Source organism: Cyanistes caeruleus, chromosome 8, assembly GCF_971803275.1.
Source record: "Cyanistes caeruleus chromosome 8, bCyaCae1.hap1.1, whole genome shotgun sequence".
Taxonomy (NCBI): Eukaryota; Metazoa; Chordata; class Aves; order Passeriformes; family Paridae; genus Cyanistes; species Cyanistes caeruleus.
In genome coordinates this window covers 10,734,878-10,750,697 of record NC_141708.1, presented here as the reverse complement: position 1 = coordinate 10,750,697, position 15,820 = coordinate 10,734,878, and the positions used below count along the sequence as shown (strand labels likewise).

The 15,820-nt window shown below is 41.2% G+C and overlaps 1 protein-coding gene across 2 annotated transcripts in view; it reads right to left on the bottom strand.

Moving 5' to 3' along the window:
- SORCS1 (sortilin related VPS10 domain containing receptor 1) overlaps positions 1-15,820 on the bottom strand; it is a 262,302-nt gene that overhangs the window by 14,987 nt on the left and 231,495 nt on the right. For both annotated transcript variants that reach the window (XM_023929827.2, XM_023929828.2), the window contains exons 19-23: positions 13,076-13,262; positions 9,065-9,198; positions 6,812-6,935; positions 5,718-5,830; positions 3,232-3,363 (exon numbers count right to left, since the gene is read on the bottom strand). In XM_023929827.2, the coding sequence (XP_023785595.2) occupies positions 3,232-3,363; positions 5,718-5,830; positions 6,812-6,935; positions 9,065-9,198; positions 13,076-13,262 (690 nt within the window). The remainder of the gene's footprint in view (positions 1-3,231; positions 3,364-5,717; positions 5,831-6,811; positions 6,936-9,064; positions 9,199-13,075; positions 13,263-15,820) is intronic.

The window sequence follows — 15,820 nt, the reverse complement described above, 5'->3', positions numbered from 1 at the left end:
GCTTTTGAAGTAGCAGATCTGAATTCTGTAATTATTAAAGTCACCAAGCCAATCCATAAAGATGGTGTAACAACTGCATTCCATCCCAAATGGCCAGTGGCAATTCTGTGTGGCTGTTTTTGCAAGATTTGGGATATTTCAGTGTTGTTGCAGTTGTAGCATGCAAATCAAAGACCAGTGTTTGGCAACTGCCAATTATTTCTACATTTTTAAACAGGGTGGTAGTCTGTCCTCAGCTACTGTTAAATGAAGCAGAGCAATCAAATGACCCAAATAAAAAAGAAAAAGAAAGAAGAAAAAAAGAGAAAAGCCACAATATTCCTGTCATAAATACATAAATACAAGATTTATAATGTGTTTTGGGATTCTGCAGGATGAAAAGGCCTTTTGATAATTTAGGAACCTCTGAAGAATAACTTTGCACTGACTATAGAAAGTGGAGTGGATCAAGCATTTATTTTGTCTTTATGTATTTAGATATTAAGTGAAATTGTCCTATATTGCACATTGAGAAAACTTTCCCAGACTCACATGTAACAGATTTTTTAGCTGTCAACAGCAGTCAAACTTTTTAAAGGTACTTTAGTTTGCAGTGGAAAATATTAGGAATGCAGAGTTCCCATTTCTAAATGCAAACAGATATGACAATAATTGATTGTATATATACATTAAAAAAATATTTGGGACAATTCTATGAAAGTGATACATCAAGTCAGGAAGAAAATGGCATTTACCATCTAACCATAGTCTCAAAGGGAGCATGAGACACAAATGCACTACCCTCATGGAAAACTGCATGGAAATGTACTTCTGTCAAGTGGGGCACTACTGCAGTCCCACTACCATTGGCCTATGGGTTCAGATTCAAAAAGCATGAGTGGCACAAAGGAGTATTATTGACTTTGATAAATGGGAAACCAAGACCTAGATTTTCAAGGGACAGTGGACATTTAAGTGCCTCTGAAGTCAATGGGAATTATGCACCTAGATACAAGTGGCTGGGCAGAGAGACCTAAAAGTATGTTTACAAAGCCAAATGAGTGTGTGTCAGATAAAAACAGAACAGCTTAATCCACCCCAAGGAGAAACAGCAAAATGTAAGCCTCCCATGGTTATTAAATATGAATGAGATTTACTGGTAGATGTGAAAGTCCATTGAAGCACATACACCCCTCATGGTTACCCACGGCAGGACAGTGGTCTAGCTCAGGTGATGAAGAAAGTTATCTATATAATGAAGTGCTTCCTTAAGGAACCTTATTCCATTGCAGTACTTGTGTAAACTATTCCCATTCTATTCCCTGTATACTTGGAAGCTTCTTTTCTAAATTAGAAGAAATAATTCAGAACTGTAACTCCTTTGGGTGTGCACCTGCAAACTGGCAAACTCACATACGTGCCTTTGAATAGCTTGTTCCTTGCCCATGAGCACAAAACAGACTTCTATTCCTACCAGAAAAGAGCACTATACATCAGAAGTACCTCAGAAGCAGCTTAAGCTGTAGCTATCAAAAACATCTGCTCCCAATACTCATCGCAGCAACTTCAAGCACGGGGAGAGGCTGTTGAATGAGCTCTGAAACACTTTGGGCAAGGCACAGTGGAGGATCACAGGCAAAACAGATGACATAACAGGAGCAGTATCAGAATATGCTTCAGAGCAGAGGGCAGAGACATCTTTTGTGGCCCTTGGGCAGTTCTCACTGAAAAATTTTCTACTAGAGTTACTAGGAACGGGAATGCAGCACCCACAGACCAGAAAGAAAACCATTCTGACCATCCTGGGGTTTTCTTCCCGCAGGAGAGAGCTGGCTGCAAATGGCAAACAGCTTCTCTCTCCTCCAGAGGTTACCACTTGGACTCTGCAGCATGCCAGAGATGTTGATGGAGTTACACTGAAAATGACATTTCTTCTCATCCATAAAAAGGGCCAGCGAGCACTGCCAGGGCTTCCTTCCTCCACAGACACAAAGACTATATTTTTACAGGAGAGAAAAAGAGAGGCATAAAAAGAGGGAGAAAGAGTAAGCTGCTGAGTGCCGGAAGGGAGCTGGGTCAGATGTAAATTTGAAAGTTTATGGACTGGCTTCCCTGCCAATTTGTGAAGGAAGCAAGGAGAAGGGGAAATGAAGGAGAAAAGGAAGGAAAGATTTTGCAGAGCAGTAAATCTCCATATTTTTTGTTTACTACATGGGTGGTGAAAATCGAAGAAAAAAGTAATTTGTCAAAAGAAAAGATGACAGGTAGGAATGCTGAGCAAGGGAAAGCATAAGAATATGGGTGACTTGGAGGTTTGAGGCTCATGGCTGAGTTAGTATGGCTTGAGCCATGGACATGGAGTATGGAGAGGGAGGGGTACACTGGTGCTTCCCTCAAAGTTCTCTTTGCCCCTGGAATCTGAACTAATAAGCTGAGAGACGGCAAAGGGGCTATGGGACAAGAGGACATAGTTTAGTGGTGCATGTGGCAGTGTTAGGCTATCAATTGAGCTCAATGGCATTAAAAGTCTTTTCCAACTTTAACAATTCTATAATTCTACAAGATTTCAGGATTTTTTTCCCAGCACAATGTTTTATCTTTTAATTACAATCCTGCTAGGCCCATCTGGCTGGTAGGACCTTTTGGGTCTGCAGAGAGACAGAGTCCTCCAGTCACCATAACCTATTTCAGCTGTTCACAGAGAAAACAATCCACAGTGGCTCAGCCCCACTTCCAGCACCATGAGGAAGGCAAGCAGATCCCATCCCTGTGCCTTAAACTAATGAAGCTCTGAACTGCCCAGGATCACCACCAGCTCTGTCCTCCAGTGCATTCTAGATTCTGGACTATAAGCTTTGCTTCATGAAGCTACTCCACAGTTCCTGTCAGCAGGAATCAGCCCCTAAATCCTTCCTTCTTTCTTACTGCTTCCATGAAGTAAACAGGACTTCTAAAAGAAGACAAATATGTATCTAAACTCCTAAAGGAAGCTCCAAAGCCTGTTTCCAAAGCTGGGGAGAAAAAAACCCCAAAAAAACGCCCCAACCAGCCCCAAAAAACCAGAAACATAAAGAGAAACACTGAAGAGAATGTAAAATGTAACATGTACCCCAGTGAATCAGATGTATTCCTACCATAATTACCAGTTTTAGCCATATACAAATCCCATATAAATACAGATATATACCTCACACATCCACACACACAGAGAAAAGCATAAACATACACTTCTCCAAGTAATGGACACAATACCTGCTCTAGGTTTGCTGCTGTTCTTTTTTTTTCTCCTGTGGCATCTTGATATGGTAAAATGAAAAGTTCAGCAGACGTGGGCAGGCCAGGGAGCACTGCAACCAGAACATGCTTGCTGGAAATACCTGTAGCCTGACACACAGACAAATGGAGACAGAAACAGAGGGGATGGCACTGAATGCTGAGAGCTTCTTCATTAAGGCCTCACAGTACTTTCACCATGTAGGCTGTATCTTGTACATCTCGGTGGCTGAAATTTTTAAGTTGGGACTTTAATATCCCTAATTTTGATACATTAGACAAAAATTCAGGAAAAAAGTCACCTACAGGCATTACTGCCTTGGCCATCTCCAGTCTTATGTTTCAGCTAACACTACACAATCAGATTGCCCAGTTATCATCCAAAAAAGGACCTAGTTTGGCCCTCAGGAAGTTTTGTTAGACAAAGGAAGGAGAAACATAATTTGATGAATCTTCCTCCATTGCCTTTCTATTGTGAATTATCCACCAAAGGCACTTAAAGATCAAGGTTTTTATTTAACCTGAAGTTTTCAAGTGCTGAATTTAGTTGGTCACTTTTAAAGTGGTGGAAGAGAAGTGCCTTCAGATACAGATCACAGAGGCACAGCAGAGATTCCCCTGCAGTAAGGACTTGGAAGCCTCTCAGACATTAACTGGACCTAAACCTCAGGAATTCTTTTCCATGGTAGTTCAGGAGTGAAGACATGGAGCTCCTCGGGGGAAATGGTGGATGCAGGACAAAGGGTCAGCAAAACTGATCACAAATCACAATTTTCTGAGCTTTTCCCATGGAAAACCCTAGCATGACTGCTGACAATCTGGGGGAAACCCTGTGGAGTCCCCTCCACCACACACCAAGGAAAAGCACGTGTCTTAGTTCCTTTTTTTATTTTGCTTTGTTTTGTAATGTGGATTTAGGAAAAAACTCTTATAAATATATAAAGGTCTCTTATATTCTTTATGAGTATTCTGTGAAGCCAGGGCTTGCATTATTTCTTCTTGTCTAACAGGTTGCTTTAAGGTGTCAGGAAAGACATTCCTTCACTGCTTCATTGCCTTCATTTTCAGAGGCTGGGAACAATTTTTTTTTTCAAAAGTGGGAGACAGTAATCAGAAAATCAATGATGCGAGCAAATAATTATGATCAAAACAAGAAAAAGGATATTTTGTGATACTATGAAATTATCCCTACTCAGAGTGAAGATCAGATTTTAGTGCAGAACTGTAATTTTGTATGCAGAATTTTATCCAAGTCTGATGATATTCTGTAATAAGAATATAATACTTTAATAAAAGTTCATAAAAATTCTATAGCACAGCTATAATTTCCTATTGAATTATTTAGTTATTTGACTCATTTTTATACCTTTTACTTAATTGCTGTAGAAATCTACTGGGTTTATCTCTAATTTTTACAGGAACTTCTCACAAAGGCTTGTTTAAGGTGAACCATTTAGCTACATAAAGATGGATAATTAGCTATCAATTTTTATTTTTTTAATCAAATAACCAAAATACTTTGTCTTTTCACTGCTCTGCTTTTAGAATGTAGCCTTGGTACTGTGGTTTTACAATTCTTTTTTTATGGCTTGATTTTGCTTTACTGAGATGTTTATTTTCTGAAAATTCACCTTGAAGATAAATGGATCCTTGAATACTTGATACAGACATAAATATGTCAGAAGATCAAGCTCCAGAAAAATGCTCTTTTTTTCCCTTTCCTCCTGTCTTAACAAAATACCAGAAAAAAACTCAGAAACAATACAGACAAATTTGTGCACCTGATTAGTGCATACTTTTTTTTCTAGAGTTTTTGCCCAGATCATGCCACAAATAACACTTAACCTTGCTAATAACCCTGGTAAGGCTTTGTCCTTTCAAAATCTGAGTATCTTTATTTTTAAATAAAAGCAGAAACACTATTTCAAACAATTCTTTGCACTATTTTTCTATTGAGCTGAGAAAGCCCACCTATCTCTTCTAACTCTTCTTACCTCCTCAATTTCAAATCCAAATTTTCAGCTACACTAGAATATTTTTGTGACATTCTGTTCCATAGTTAAAGAAAGAACTTCAGAGCTTCTGTACAGTGTTGATGGGAAAAGCAGCATCCAGTCCTGCCCTGTGAGCCTCGTGCCATATGAAGGATTTAAAGTACTTGTTCTGGTGTTCTTCTGTGTAGTAAAGATTGTTTAATTTTTGGTCTCACAAGTTTTTTACAGCATATCTGCAATTCCATCAGAACACTGTTGCTTTACACTGAAGGCTGACTCTGGGTACCAGATTATCATAGGATGACATCATTTCACCTGTCTAAAATTTAGGATGCTGGCCTCAAATGCTTCAGTTCTCCATTTCTGCATGGTGGAAACAGAGACACCTTGAGAGAACTGCTGATCCATTCCTAGTGAAGGAACAAACCAGGAACCAGAACCCCTGTAACACAGGTTATGCACACAGCTTACCTCCACCAGAGCTCTCTTGACTACTCTGCTGATGTCCCTTCTCCACTCTGGGATATCTGGGTTGTACTCATCAAGGTTTGGAGAGAACGATAACCTCAGGGACTGAAATTTCTCTGCAGATGCAATGACAGAGTGGTGAGTAAAGACTGAAATGCTTTAATGCCAAATGAGGGGTCAGAACTTTGTGAAACCTGATGCAGCTCATGTTTTGCTTAATCAATATGCAGATGGTGCACAGACCGTGAGGGAATCCAGCAGAGCACCTGAGAGTCTCCCTGAGAGATGTGGAGAATCTGGGAGATTCATTACTTGAGTGTCTTGGAACTGAAAAAGGTGATCAGTCCTTGCTTGAGTGGATGAATAGCACTGCAAAGGGAGCTGTGTTGGGAATGTAAATGAAATGTTACCTTCAATTTGACTTCTGGAGCAGGCACGCCCTGCGTAGGAAGCTGTGACTGGACTCTCATAGATGTGTCCCAAACCATAGAGATCTTAATTGGAATGGAACAGGGATAAATGTGGGGAGAGGAGTAGCCTTGGAAAACGTACCCAATCTCTGCTGCTGTTAACAGAGGTGCCCACACTGATCACTATCAGCTAAAACTGGGATCCCCAGTGGGTTTTAGGCTCCATCTACACTAGATGGTATTTGTGTGCCCTAACTGCTTCTGACGCACGAGAACAATGTCAGATCAGTACAGATTTCTGTGCAGAACTGCGGCACACAGCATTGATTTGTCTTTCAAGCTGAGCAGCTTTTCTGTGAGTTAAGAGGCCTCTGCTGGCCAAGAAGGGGGAAAACCAGCTTACAAAACAAACTAACATTTTGACAATCATGAAAGATGATGAAAGAGTGATGGAGCACATGCACAGGGCTCTGGGAAGGAGATCAATATTCTGCAATCATGTCAGTCTGCACTAATGTCAGGCAGTGGCCTTCAGAGATATTGCACTGGACTGGTAACACTGGAATTCAATTTATAATCTCACCCAAAGCATTCTGGAATAAAGACCTCTTGTTGCTGCCAGGTAACCAGGCTCTGTAAATGTGGACTGTGGAGAATCCTGTGTGAAACTTAAGGGGAAGAACTCACCATACACTGCAATAGTCTTTGTGTCCTGGAGAATGGTGTTTCCTGCTGAGACCTGGACAGTGATTGTGTTCATCCCTTCCACAGAAAATGTGAATGTGATGCTCCCTTCCAATGTGATCAGTGGCTGCAAATACATCATAAAAGGAAAAATTGAGTTAATTTGGCTGGAAAGGAAAAGCAAAAATTAGTTTGGCTCTCCAACATATTGGGATGGTTTGAGGAGTTAGTTCCAGATTGCAAATTTCAGACTCAGGAGGGGCCCTATGACATGGCAGCTAATTTCCTGGAGAGAGCACACGAATCTCAGACAGGGATGTCCTCCTGAAGCTTGGAGTAAGGTAAAAGGAACCTAAAATTTCCAAAGGAGCTATGTTTTAGGATTTGCAATGCTTTCTTTCCACTTAGCATGTTGGTTCTGGATCCCATGTTAAAATTCCCACCTTTGCTCACTCCCCAGAGAGGCTCAGATCCTGCTGTAAAGGCCTGCAACACTCACTGCTCAGGTAGCAGCCTCCTTTCCTAAATCTAGTGTAAGTGCTTTATTTAAGGTGCAGAACTGTCACCCTGAAAACCAAAGCCTTTTGATAATGTTTTCACAGTTTTAGTTACTTTCCCATGAAAGTTCTATAAACATTTTTATATATTTATATATATATATTACATATATATATATATAAATATATAAATATATACATATTTATCACATCCCTTCTAAGAAACATCTTTTGATGGACATTTCACATGACCAGTGTCTTTGGGAAGGTGGTAACTTAATTATCCAGTCATTGTCAAGAATCTATAAGTACTGGAGTCAGAGAATAAAGTTTTTTCTTTTGCTGTTCTATCACTGAGAGACGTTTGTGTGAATCATTTTGTGTCCTTTAGCGACACAGAACCAGCCAAATTAAGATTTCACATTTGTGTCCTATGTTATCCTTAGACACATAGACATCATTTTTGGTAAATGCTGATGCTTGAGAGGGAACAGATCCCTTTGGCTGTGAACCAGTTTATCAATGAGTTGTGTCCTCCAGCAGACTCTCCCTAACTTCTCTTTTTGCTTGTTAATCAGCTCTGGGTGAGATCTTCCAAGTACCCAGTATTAAGTCAAACTGTTGCCATTGTAGTCTATACCAAAACCCACACTTAAATGAGAACAGAATTAGACCAACCATGATCACTTTTGAGCTTAGGAGATCAGAGGGAAGGTTAAAAGGTGACAATCACAGCCTGTAAGTACCTCTAGGGGGAGATGATTGCTGATAGTACAGAGTTCTTTAATCTACACAGAAAGGCATAACAAAATCCAACACCTTGAATCCCAGACTAGATAAATTCAGACTACAAACACGGTGCATGAGTTCAAAGCTCAGAATAATTAGCTGTGGGGAAATAGTTGGAGGAGATGGTCAGAAGAGAAGCAGTGCATTTTCCATCATCTCAGGAAAATTTTTAATGCAAAACAACAACAAAAAGTCAGGTTCTGCCTTAGTCACAAAGAGTTAAATAAAGCAGAAGGTACTGATCAAATTAATTTGCATTATACAGAAGAGATTCATGCGTGATTATGAAGCTCCCTCTTGGCTCTACAAAATCCATGACAACCTCTCCCCTCAGAAACTAATTAGGGTTTCTGGATACTTTAGCCATAATTATATGTGAAGTAACAGTTCTAATGTCTGTGCAAGCACAGAGGCAGCAGAACGTGATGGATGACACTCTCATATCTGAGCAGAGCCCTGGGGCAGGGAGGCGTGTTGGGAACCATTTCATCCACCTGTAGCACATGACAGCAAGGTCCTTTTGCACATGTGGTTTAGCATGGGGTGCTGGGGCTCAGCATAGGTCAATTCCAAATATAAAAAAAAGCTTCAGCTTGAAAGGTTGTTTTCCTAAAAAACTTCCAAAGCCCCTACTTTTTTTCTTCTTACTGAAGAAAAGAGGGTGAAGAAAAACAGTAGAAACTCTTCCAGACTTTGGTTAACTATGCTCACCTTTCTTAAGGAAGAAAGCTATTGGTAACTTGCATGAAATAGCAATAAACCCTGCAGCTAAGGCACAGCCACACACACAAAGCACTACTTAAATTTCCATGTCGGTACCTCCAAGGACCATTAGCATCTCGGTATTTGGTTTATCATTTTCTTGCATCTGTGACTACACAGAAGCATTCCCAGATCCCTCTCTCCCTCCCTCTTCTGTCAGAGAGCTCCTCCAGGATTATTTTGACCTCAGTCCATCAGGAATACAAACCTCTGTGTTGTTCCCAAACCACCAGACATAAGTAAGTGTTCCCACTTGGCTTGGCCACAGCACTGCTGTGGCGTTGATCTCCTTGTTCTTCGTGGTGACAAAGGGTAGAGACAAGTGAACGTGTTCCAAGGGGCCTGCAGAGACAGAAGCATCAGGTGAGTTCTCCCTTCATCTGAATAGTGAACCTGGGTGGGATATACATTGGTTTAGGGAAGAAAATTCTTCCCCAGATCACTGTGGGACATGACAGACTGTTGTGGTTTGGTACCATTTCTAGAGAGGAAGGGTTAAACCTGTTCCTCAGAGAACAGGAGCCACCCCTGTACCTGGAGCTGAAAAGCTTGGGCTCTCTACTGCATGAATGTCATGAAGTCAGGAGCTGATATGACTTTTACAGTAGGGACAGTGCCCTGTTGTGTGAATATGGCCTTCACTGGGAAGACATAAGAATGTGCAAAGGGCTTCAGTAGATATGAAGTATCTTTACTTGAAAACTGCTATGATTTGGTGAACTTCAGCAGAAACTCCTTCTGAAGGCAGCTATTCACTGTGTCTGCATTTTAATGTTACCTTATACTCCCTCCTTTTCATCAATAAACCCTTTTATTTCTTCAGTATAAACAGAACATAATTCATTCGACAAGTGACATTATGCCCAGGGTTACACATTTCCCATCTTCTGGAAACAGATGGGCCTTTGTTGTTAAATCTTGTTCTATAGATTATTTTTAAAATGTGTTCTGACTGTTCACTAAGAGAACAAAGCAATTGTCCTGAGTGACAGGGAAAGAAAAATAAAGAAACCTCAGGTGACATGAGGACATGAGTTCCTTAAACATATTAAGGCCACATCTACACATCCTCTATCTGTGAGCTCTCCAGTGATGAGAATTGTTCATATGAAGTTGAGATGCATTGCTAGAGAATTTTATGTATTTCCAGGGAGGATATCTTTCAGGATATACCTCATGCATTAATCACCACTTAGACCTTGCTTTTCAGCCTAAATGAATACCAAATATTCTGGAGAAAGCATCCTGTGTAACACAATAGACAGAGTGAGGAAAAAAACTCTCCAAAATCAGACTGTACAAACAATGCCAGAATAAGGACCAGTGTTCCTGATTTATTACTGAAATGCATCTTTCTCTGGGTTGTAGACACAGCCACTGCTTAAGCTGAAGCAGCCCAATTAAAAGTTATCCATGATCAGATTAACCAAAGCCTGCTTATACATGAGACCATGGCTTATTTTGCCTTCTATAAGCAGCAATCAACACTCTTGGAAATTCATGAGATGCCACAATTTCACCCTTATGATTTTAATGGCACCCTCCTCCTCATATCCATTTCCATCTCCACGCTGTTCCTGCTGTCAGCAAGACCCTAAGACCTGAAAAACAGCAACTTCCCCAGCTAAATGCAGTGACAACTGTAATGATGGAGCCCATGAAAAATCTGATACTCTCCAGCATTACTGTATCACTGCTCTGAACAGATCTCAAATGATCCTGCACAGCAGAGAATGCCCAGCACCTCCTTGGACTTTCCTCATACACCTGCTAGGAAGGGATATGAAGGATGGCTCAAGCAACCCAATTCTGCTTGAACATTTCCCAGCACAGCTGGATCAAGGAGGCTGAAAAGCTGAGCTGTTATCTGGCCAGCAGATGGGGATAGCTCACTCTGGATAGGCCCTCCTGCTAGGAGACAGCTTTCTCCCAGGTAAGTTTGAAGAGGATTCAAGAAAATTAATTTCTGAGCTTCATACAGGGCTGTGGAGGCTATGGCCTTCAGCTGTCTCTGGAAAACAAACAAGTGTGTACAAGCTCTAGAAAACTGAAAGGGAGAAGCTTCTCAAAAGGCTCACTTGCACAGGTGATGTTATTCTGAAGCATCTGAAGCACCCATAGATAATTTTCCAGGAGAAATTTTTGACATATCAGGACAGCTAAGAGACAGGCTGTTGGCTTGAGCAGTTTACATACAACAGTTTATATTGTCCATCCAGCTCAAAATGCCCCTATCTCACAGTAACCTGCACTTCTGGATCCCTGGAGCAGGAAAGGCACTGCTTCTGTGCACTGGCCACATGGCTGCAGCAGCATGAGGGGAGCATGGCATGAAGGCTTGACTTTTATCTTTGAAACCACAAGCACTGGAGGCTCAGCGCCTGCAGCTTTCTCCTGCAGAAAGAGTGCTGGCCACAGGTAAGGAAGGTTTTGGAAGGCCCAGATCTGGCTGCAGACACTCATGTATTAACCCTGTAACCAGGGATCAGCCAGTTTGTAGCCCTTCCTAAAACTCTAGATGTTGAGGCTGCACATTGCTTGTCTGTGCCTCTGACAATGCAGAGTGTGTCTGTTTTAAGGACAGATGTTTTTTGCAAAACTCCCCAAAGGCCAAGCTCAAACACTCCAAGCAGAATACTCAGCAGAGGGCTGAGTGGCAATGCAAGCATTCAAATAGGATGAGGAGCTTTTGTGGGTCAGGGTGTTAGACTCTGGAGGGGGCTGGATCTCCTGTGCATCCCTGTCCTCAGCAAGTCTATTGCTAGGCTGAGTGGCACCATGCTCATTTGTGACCTGTTCTGCAGCCCCTAATTCTTGTCATGTAGAGAAAGGTGAGACATATCCCTTAGAGCTGTCACTTCTCCAGGGAGTCTGGCACATATCATCTGGGCCTAGCTTCAATAATCACACTGTGTGCTGGCAATTACCTATGCAAAACACAAACATACACTATCAGCTGCTAAGTCACACAAACAAATCTGAATATTGTTACTTTCCTGTACAGTTAAGCAATCAAAACACTTCATAAGCCTTCAGTGTCTCAAAAAAATGCATTAGAGCAGCTGCAGACGAGAAAGACACTATGAGTGGGCAAAGGCTGGACACCTGCCAACCAAAGGTGTTTTTGAAGGGGGACATTCAGGTGGATATTTGCTCCTGCTCCTCTAGTCCTCCTTCACAAAAATGCTATCTCCCACACTCCTGCCTCCCACTGTTCCCATCTGTTGACACAATGGCTCTTCATTAAAAAGCTGCTCTCCTACCCTGAAAAGGCAGCTGCTTTCATGCTGTGTGAACTAACCCCAAAACTAGAGGTAAAGTGTAGGGAATGTGCCAAATCATCTGCACAATATGTGAAGTTAGTTTGGTAGATGGTAAACAATATTTCTGTAAACGTAACTTCATGTTTTGGAATTTCCTTTTTTCTCAGTTAATCTGGTACACAGTGAAAACATAAATAACAAACAAAAAAACTCCACTGTATAAAGAAAAATTATGGTCCCAAACAAAATCCATTACAAATGTTACAAAATTTTGATAAATAGTTTGACCTTTTGGGTTCATAACCATGTGCTAAAATAAATATGAAAGAATACAATGATGGTTTTATCCAAGAACTTAGGATACATTCCAGTTGTAAATCAGACACATATGAAGTATAAAAATGTTAAAAAGAATAGCAGAAAAGCAATGTGAGGATAGTCTTTTAGTTTGTGGGTTTTTTTTGCAATACTATTTAATACAAATATTTTGGTTCCTATGACAACAGAAACACTGAAATGCACTGGTTTCCATCCCAGAGCTGGGTGTGTTTTATTAACATAAAAACATGCACAAAGTAAAATTCAAAGCTTTTAAAAATCATTAAAGATACCTGAGTGTCTTTGTTGTTCTAGAAGTGTAAGCTTGGTAATGAAAGTGCATTTCAGGACAGTCCTTAGAGGTGTCCCAAATTAGACTATCCAAAATTAGCGATAAAAACATGGTTTAAAAAGCAAAAATTAATGATTAGACTTGATGATCTAAGAGGTCTTTTCCAACCTTAATGAATCTACGTTTCCTCTCAGTCTGGAATCAACAGTCTGTCTGGAGGACAGGGGAACACTCATCATTTCCCACCATTCTGGACCCAGCTGCCAAATTCCAAATGTCACCTCTAGCTACAAGCAGCAATTCTAAAAGAAAAGCAGGAGCTAAGAAGGGGTATGAACATACATACACGTTACGTGCAGGTAGAGGACAGCGCTGTCAGAGCCCAGGCTGTTTTCCACCAGCACGGTCACTCGGAATATGCCCACGTTCTGATAGATGTGCTTGATCCCATCTTCTGTTGAGCTGAGATTGGCGTATGACACAGCGATGCCGTCTCCAAAATCCACCTGAAAGAGGGATCTCTGGAGGTCTCCCTGTGATGAGAGAGAAAGGATGGAAACAGACTCTGTTTTGCTTTTGAGAGATGGGATCAGCGGGGTGACCGGGACCAACTGGAGAACAGCGACAAGGTCCGATGTGCCAGAGGAACAGCCTGCACTGACCTGTCACACAACCATGGCTGCTAAAGATCCCTTCTTTTCATGTAAGATGCAGCATCTTGCCTTACCTTTAAACATCCTCACTCCCTAGGAAACCCCCCTCTGGCTCTGCATGGTGCTCATGCTGGCTGTTCACACTTGCTGGCTACTGCTGTGGAGCACCTCCACAGCCTGGTGCACTGGAGCAGTGCCCACTGTCTGGAATAAAGGAAAATTAATAACTAATAATTAATAACCTTTCATAAAATTGGCTGAAATGACATTTCAATTACTTTGGGTTTGTTCCTTCTTCCTTTTCTTTCTTCCCTTTTCTCCCTCTTTTCCTTTGAGAAGCAGTCCTCTGGATGCCCCATTCCCCTTCTGGAATGAAGGGTACCTGTGTGAGTGGCTGGCATCAGACAGGTATCCACACCAGAAAGAGATGTGAATGTACATGACTATAAGAGGAAATTGTAACAGAACTTTTATCTTCCTTATGTTCTCTGTCTTTTTATAACTTGTTGTGAAGGCAGAAATAGTGGAGGCTTGCCTGAATGGAAAGCAAAAGGAGCAGAGCTCTACCTGATGGTGACAAGAGCAACGAATTTTCCCAGATGATCTCTTTTAATAGACTAAAGTTGTTTTTACACTGCCTTGGCACCCTGCTGGAAGCTCTGTTGCTTCCAAACAGATGAGACAAAAATAACTGTGCTGCTCAGTTGTGGAGAATCCCAGACTGAAGGTGTAGCAGGGGAAATGGTCTTTAGAGCAGCGTTATGTCCTTTGTTAAGGTGAGTGATAAGAAAGATGTGCAGTTTCAAACACCATGCAGTACTCTGGGCACTTCTGTCTGTCTGACTGAGCCAGCAGCAGCCACCAAATGGGATACACTTCCACAGCCAGGAGTGACCACACATCACCTCTGAGCCTCTTTCAGAGAAGGACTATTATTATTTCAAGTCCAGTGCTGGACTCAGACCAAATACAGAGATCTCTGAAATGCCCTTTGATGCTCTCCCAATTCCTCCAGGTCCATCATTATACGGGTTTTAGTTGTCTTTTCTTACTCAAAAGGAGATTATGTCTTTGAACAGCAAAGCCATTCTGCTGGGAGAAAAGCTTTTCACATGGTTAAAACTGTGCCACCATAGTGACCCCACTGGATTTATCAGCTCTGAGGATATTCCAGGTCATGCAGTTTCAGGTCATGGAATATTCCTTGACATGTCTGAGGTAGCAGCAGAGGATGAAAAGGGTGACAGTCTTTTAGAATAGCCTCACTTCTCCAAGTGTCAAAATTTGTGCTCTAATGAACCTTTTCTTCTCTTGTCTTCATTTTTTCCATAGCCACGAAACTCATGCTGTCTACAGGTGTAGCCAGGGAAAGGAGCCATTTCTAAGGCATGCAAGATTTAGATTTCAGTTTTTAGGTAGAGAAGTTGCTGACAGAAACAACTGAAAATCTAATTAGAGAAGAGCTTCAGCTGCTGTTTCCCCACTCTTTTTCATTTGCTTTGGCCTTTCCTGTTTTAAAACCCTTTGAACTGGAAATACATTTTCCATTGAGTGAGATCCAGGCTATAGCACTCCTCTGAAAATGCCACATTTTGAAAATCTGACATTTAAAATTTTAGCTTAGGAAGTGGGAGAGAAAAGTCAGGAAAGCAAAGAGACTGTGTTTTGACTTGTTCTAATATTTTATCTGTGCCAGGTAAGAGCACGGGCAGAGTAAGACAAGAAGAGAAAGGAGATGAGCCAAAATCCAAACATTTCCCACACAGCCCACACCTGATTTAAAGCAACCCAGCTGTCACTGTTTCTGTCTCCAGCATCCCTCCAGAGCCACTTGCAAGAGGTTGTTTTACCAAGAGCAGTTTTATTCTGCAACAATTTGATGCCTATCCATACATCTTGCAAAACCCCTTCCTGTTGCTTTTTCCAGCTCCTCCTTTTTATTTTGTCAAGCTCAATACTCCACAACAGGATTTTTCTGAAGCTTTTAGCCCAGTTAAAGCTGACACGAAACTCCCCGCATTACCTGCAGGAGACAGACACTGCTGCTATTGGGGTGTTTTCACAGATTAATTAATTGTGTTTCCTTTAGAGTAACCCCTTTCTCTGCAATATGCACAAATTTGGATATAACCTGAAGTACAATCTTGATAAAGGCTCTTGTGCAGCCAAAGGCTTAAGCATATGCTTAATCATTAAGAATTTTAGCCTGAAAAGAAGCCCTAATAATTAAAAACAAGTTACCCAAGGCCCCATATTAAGACATACCTAGATAACATTAGTTATTAAAATATAAATCAGAAATTTACTATTTTCTAAGGGATTTTCTCATTAAATGTCCAGGTTTTTTTTTCAAATATATACGAAATATTTCTCTCTCCCTCCTCCCTGGTGCTGCCTCCTAAGCCAAGTGCACCTTTTTCCTGGATTTGACCAAAGCA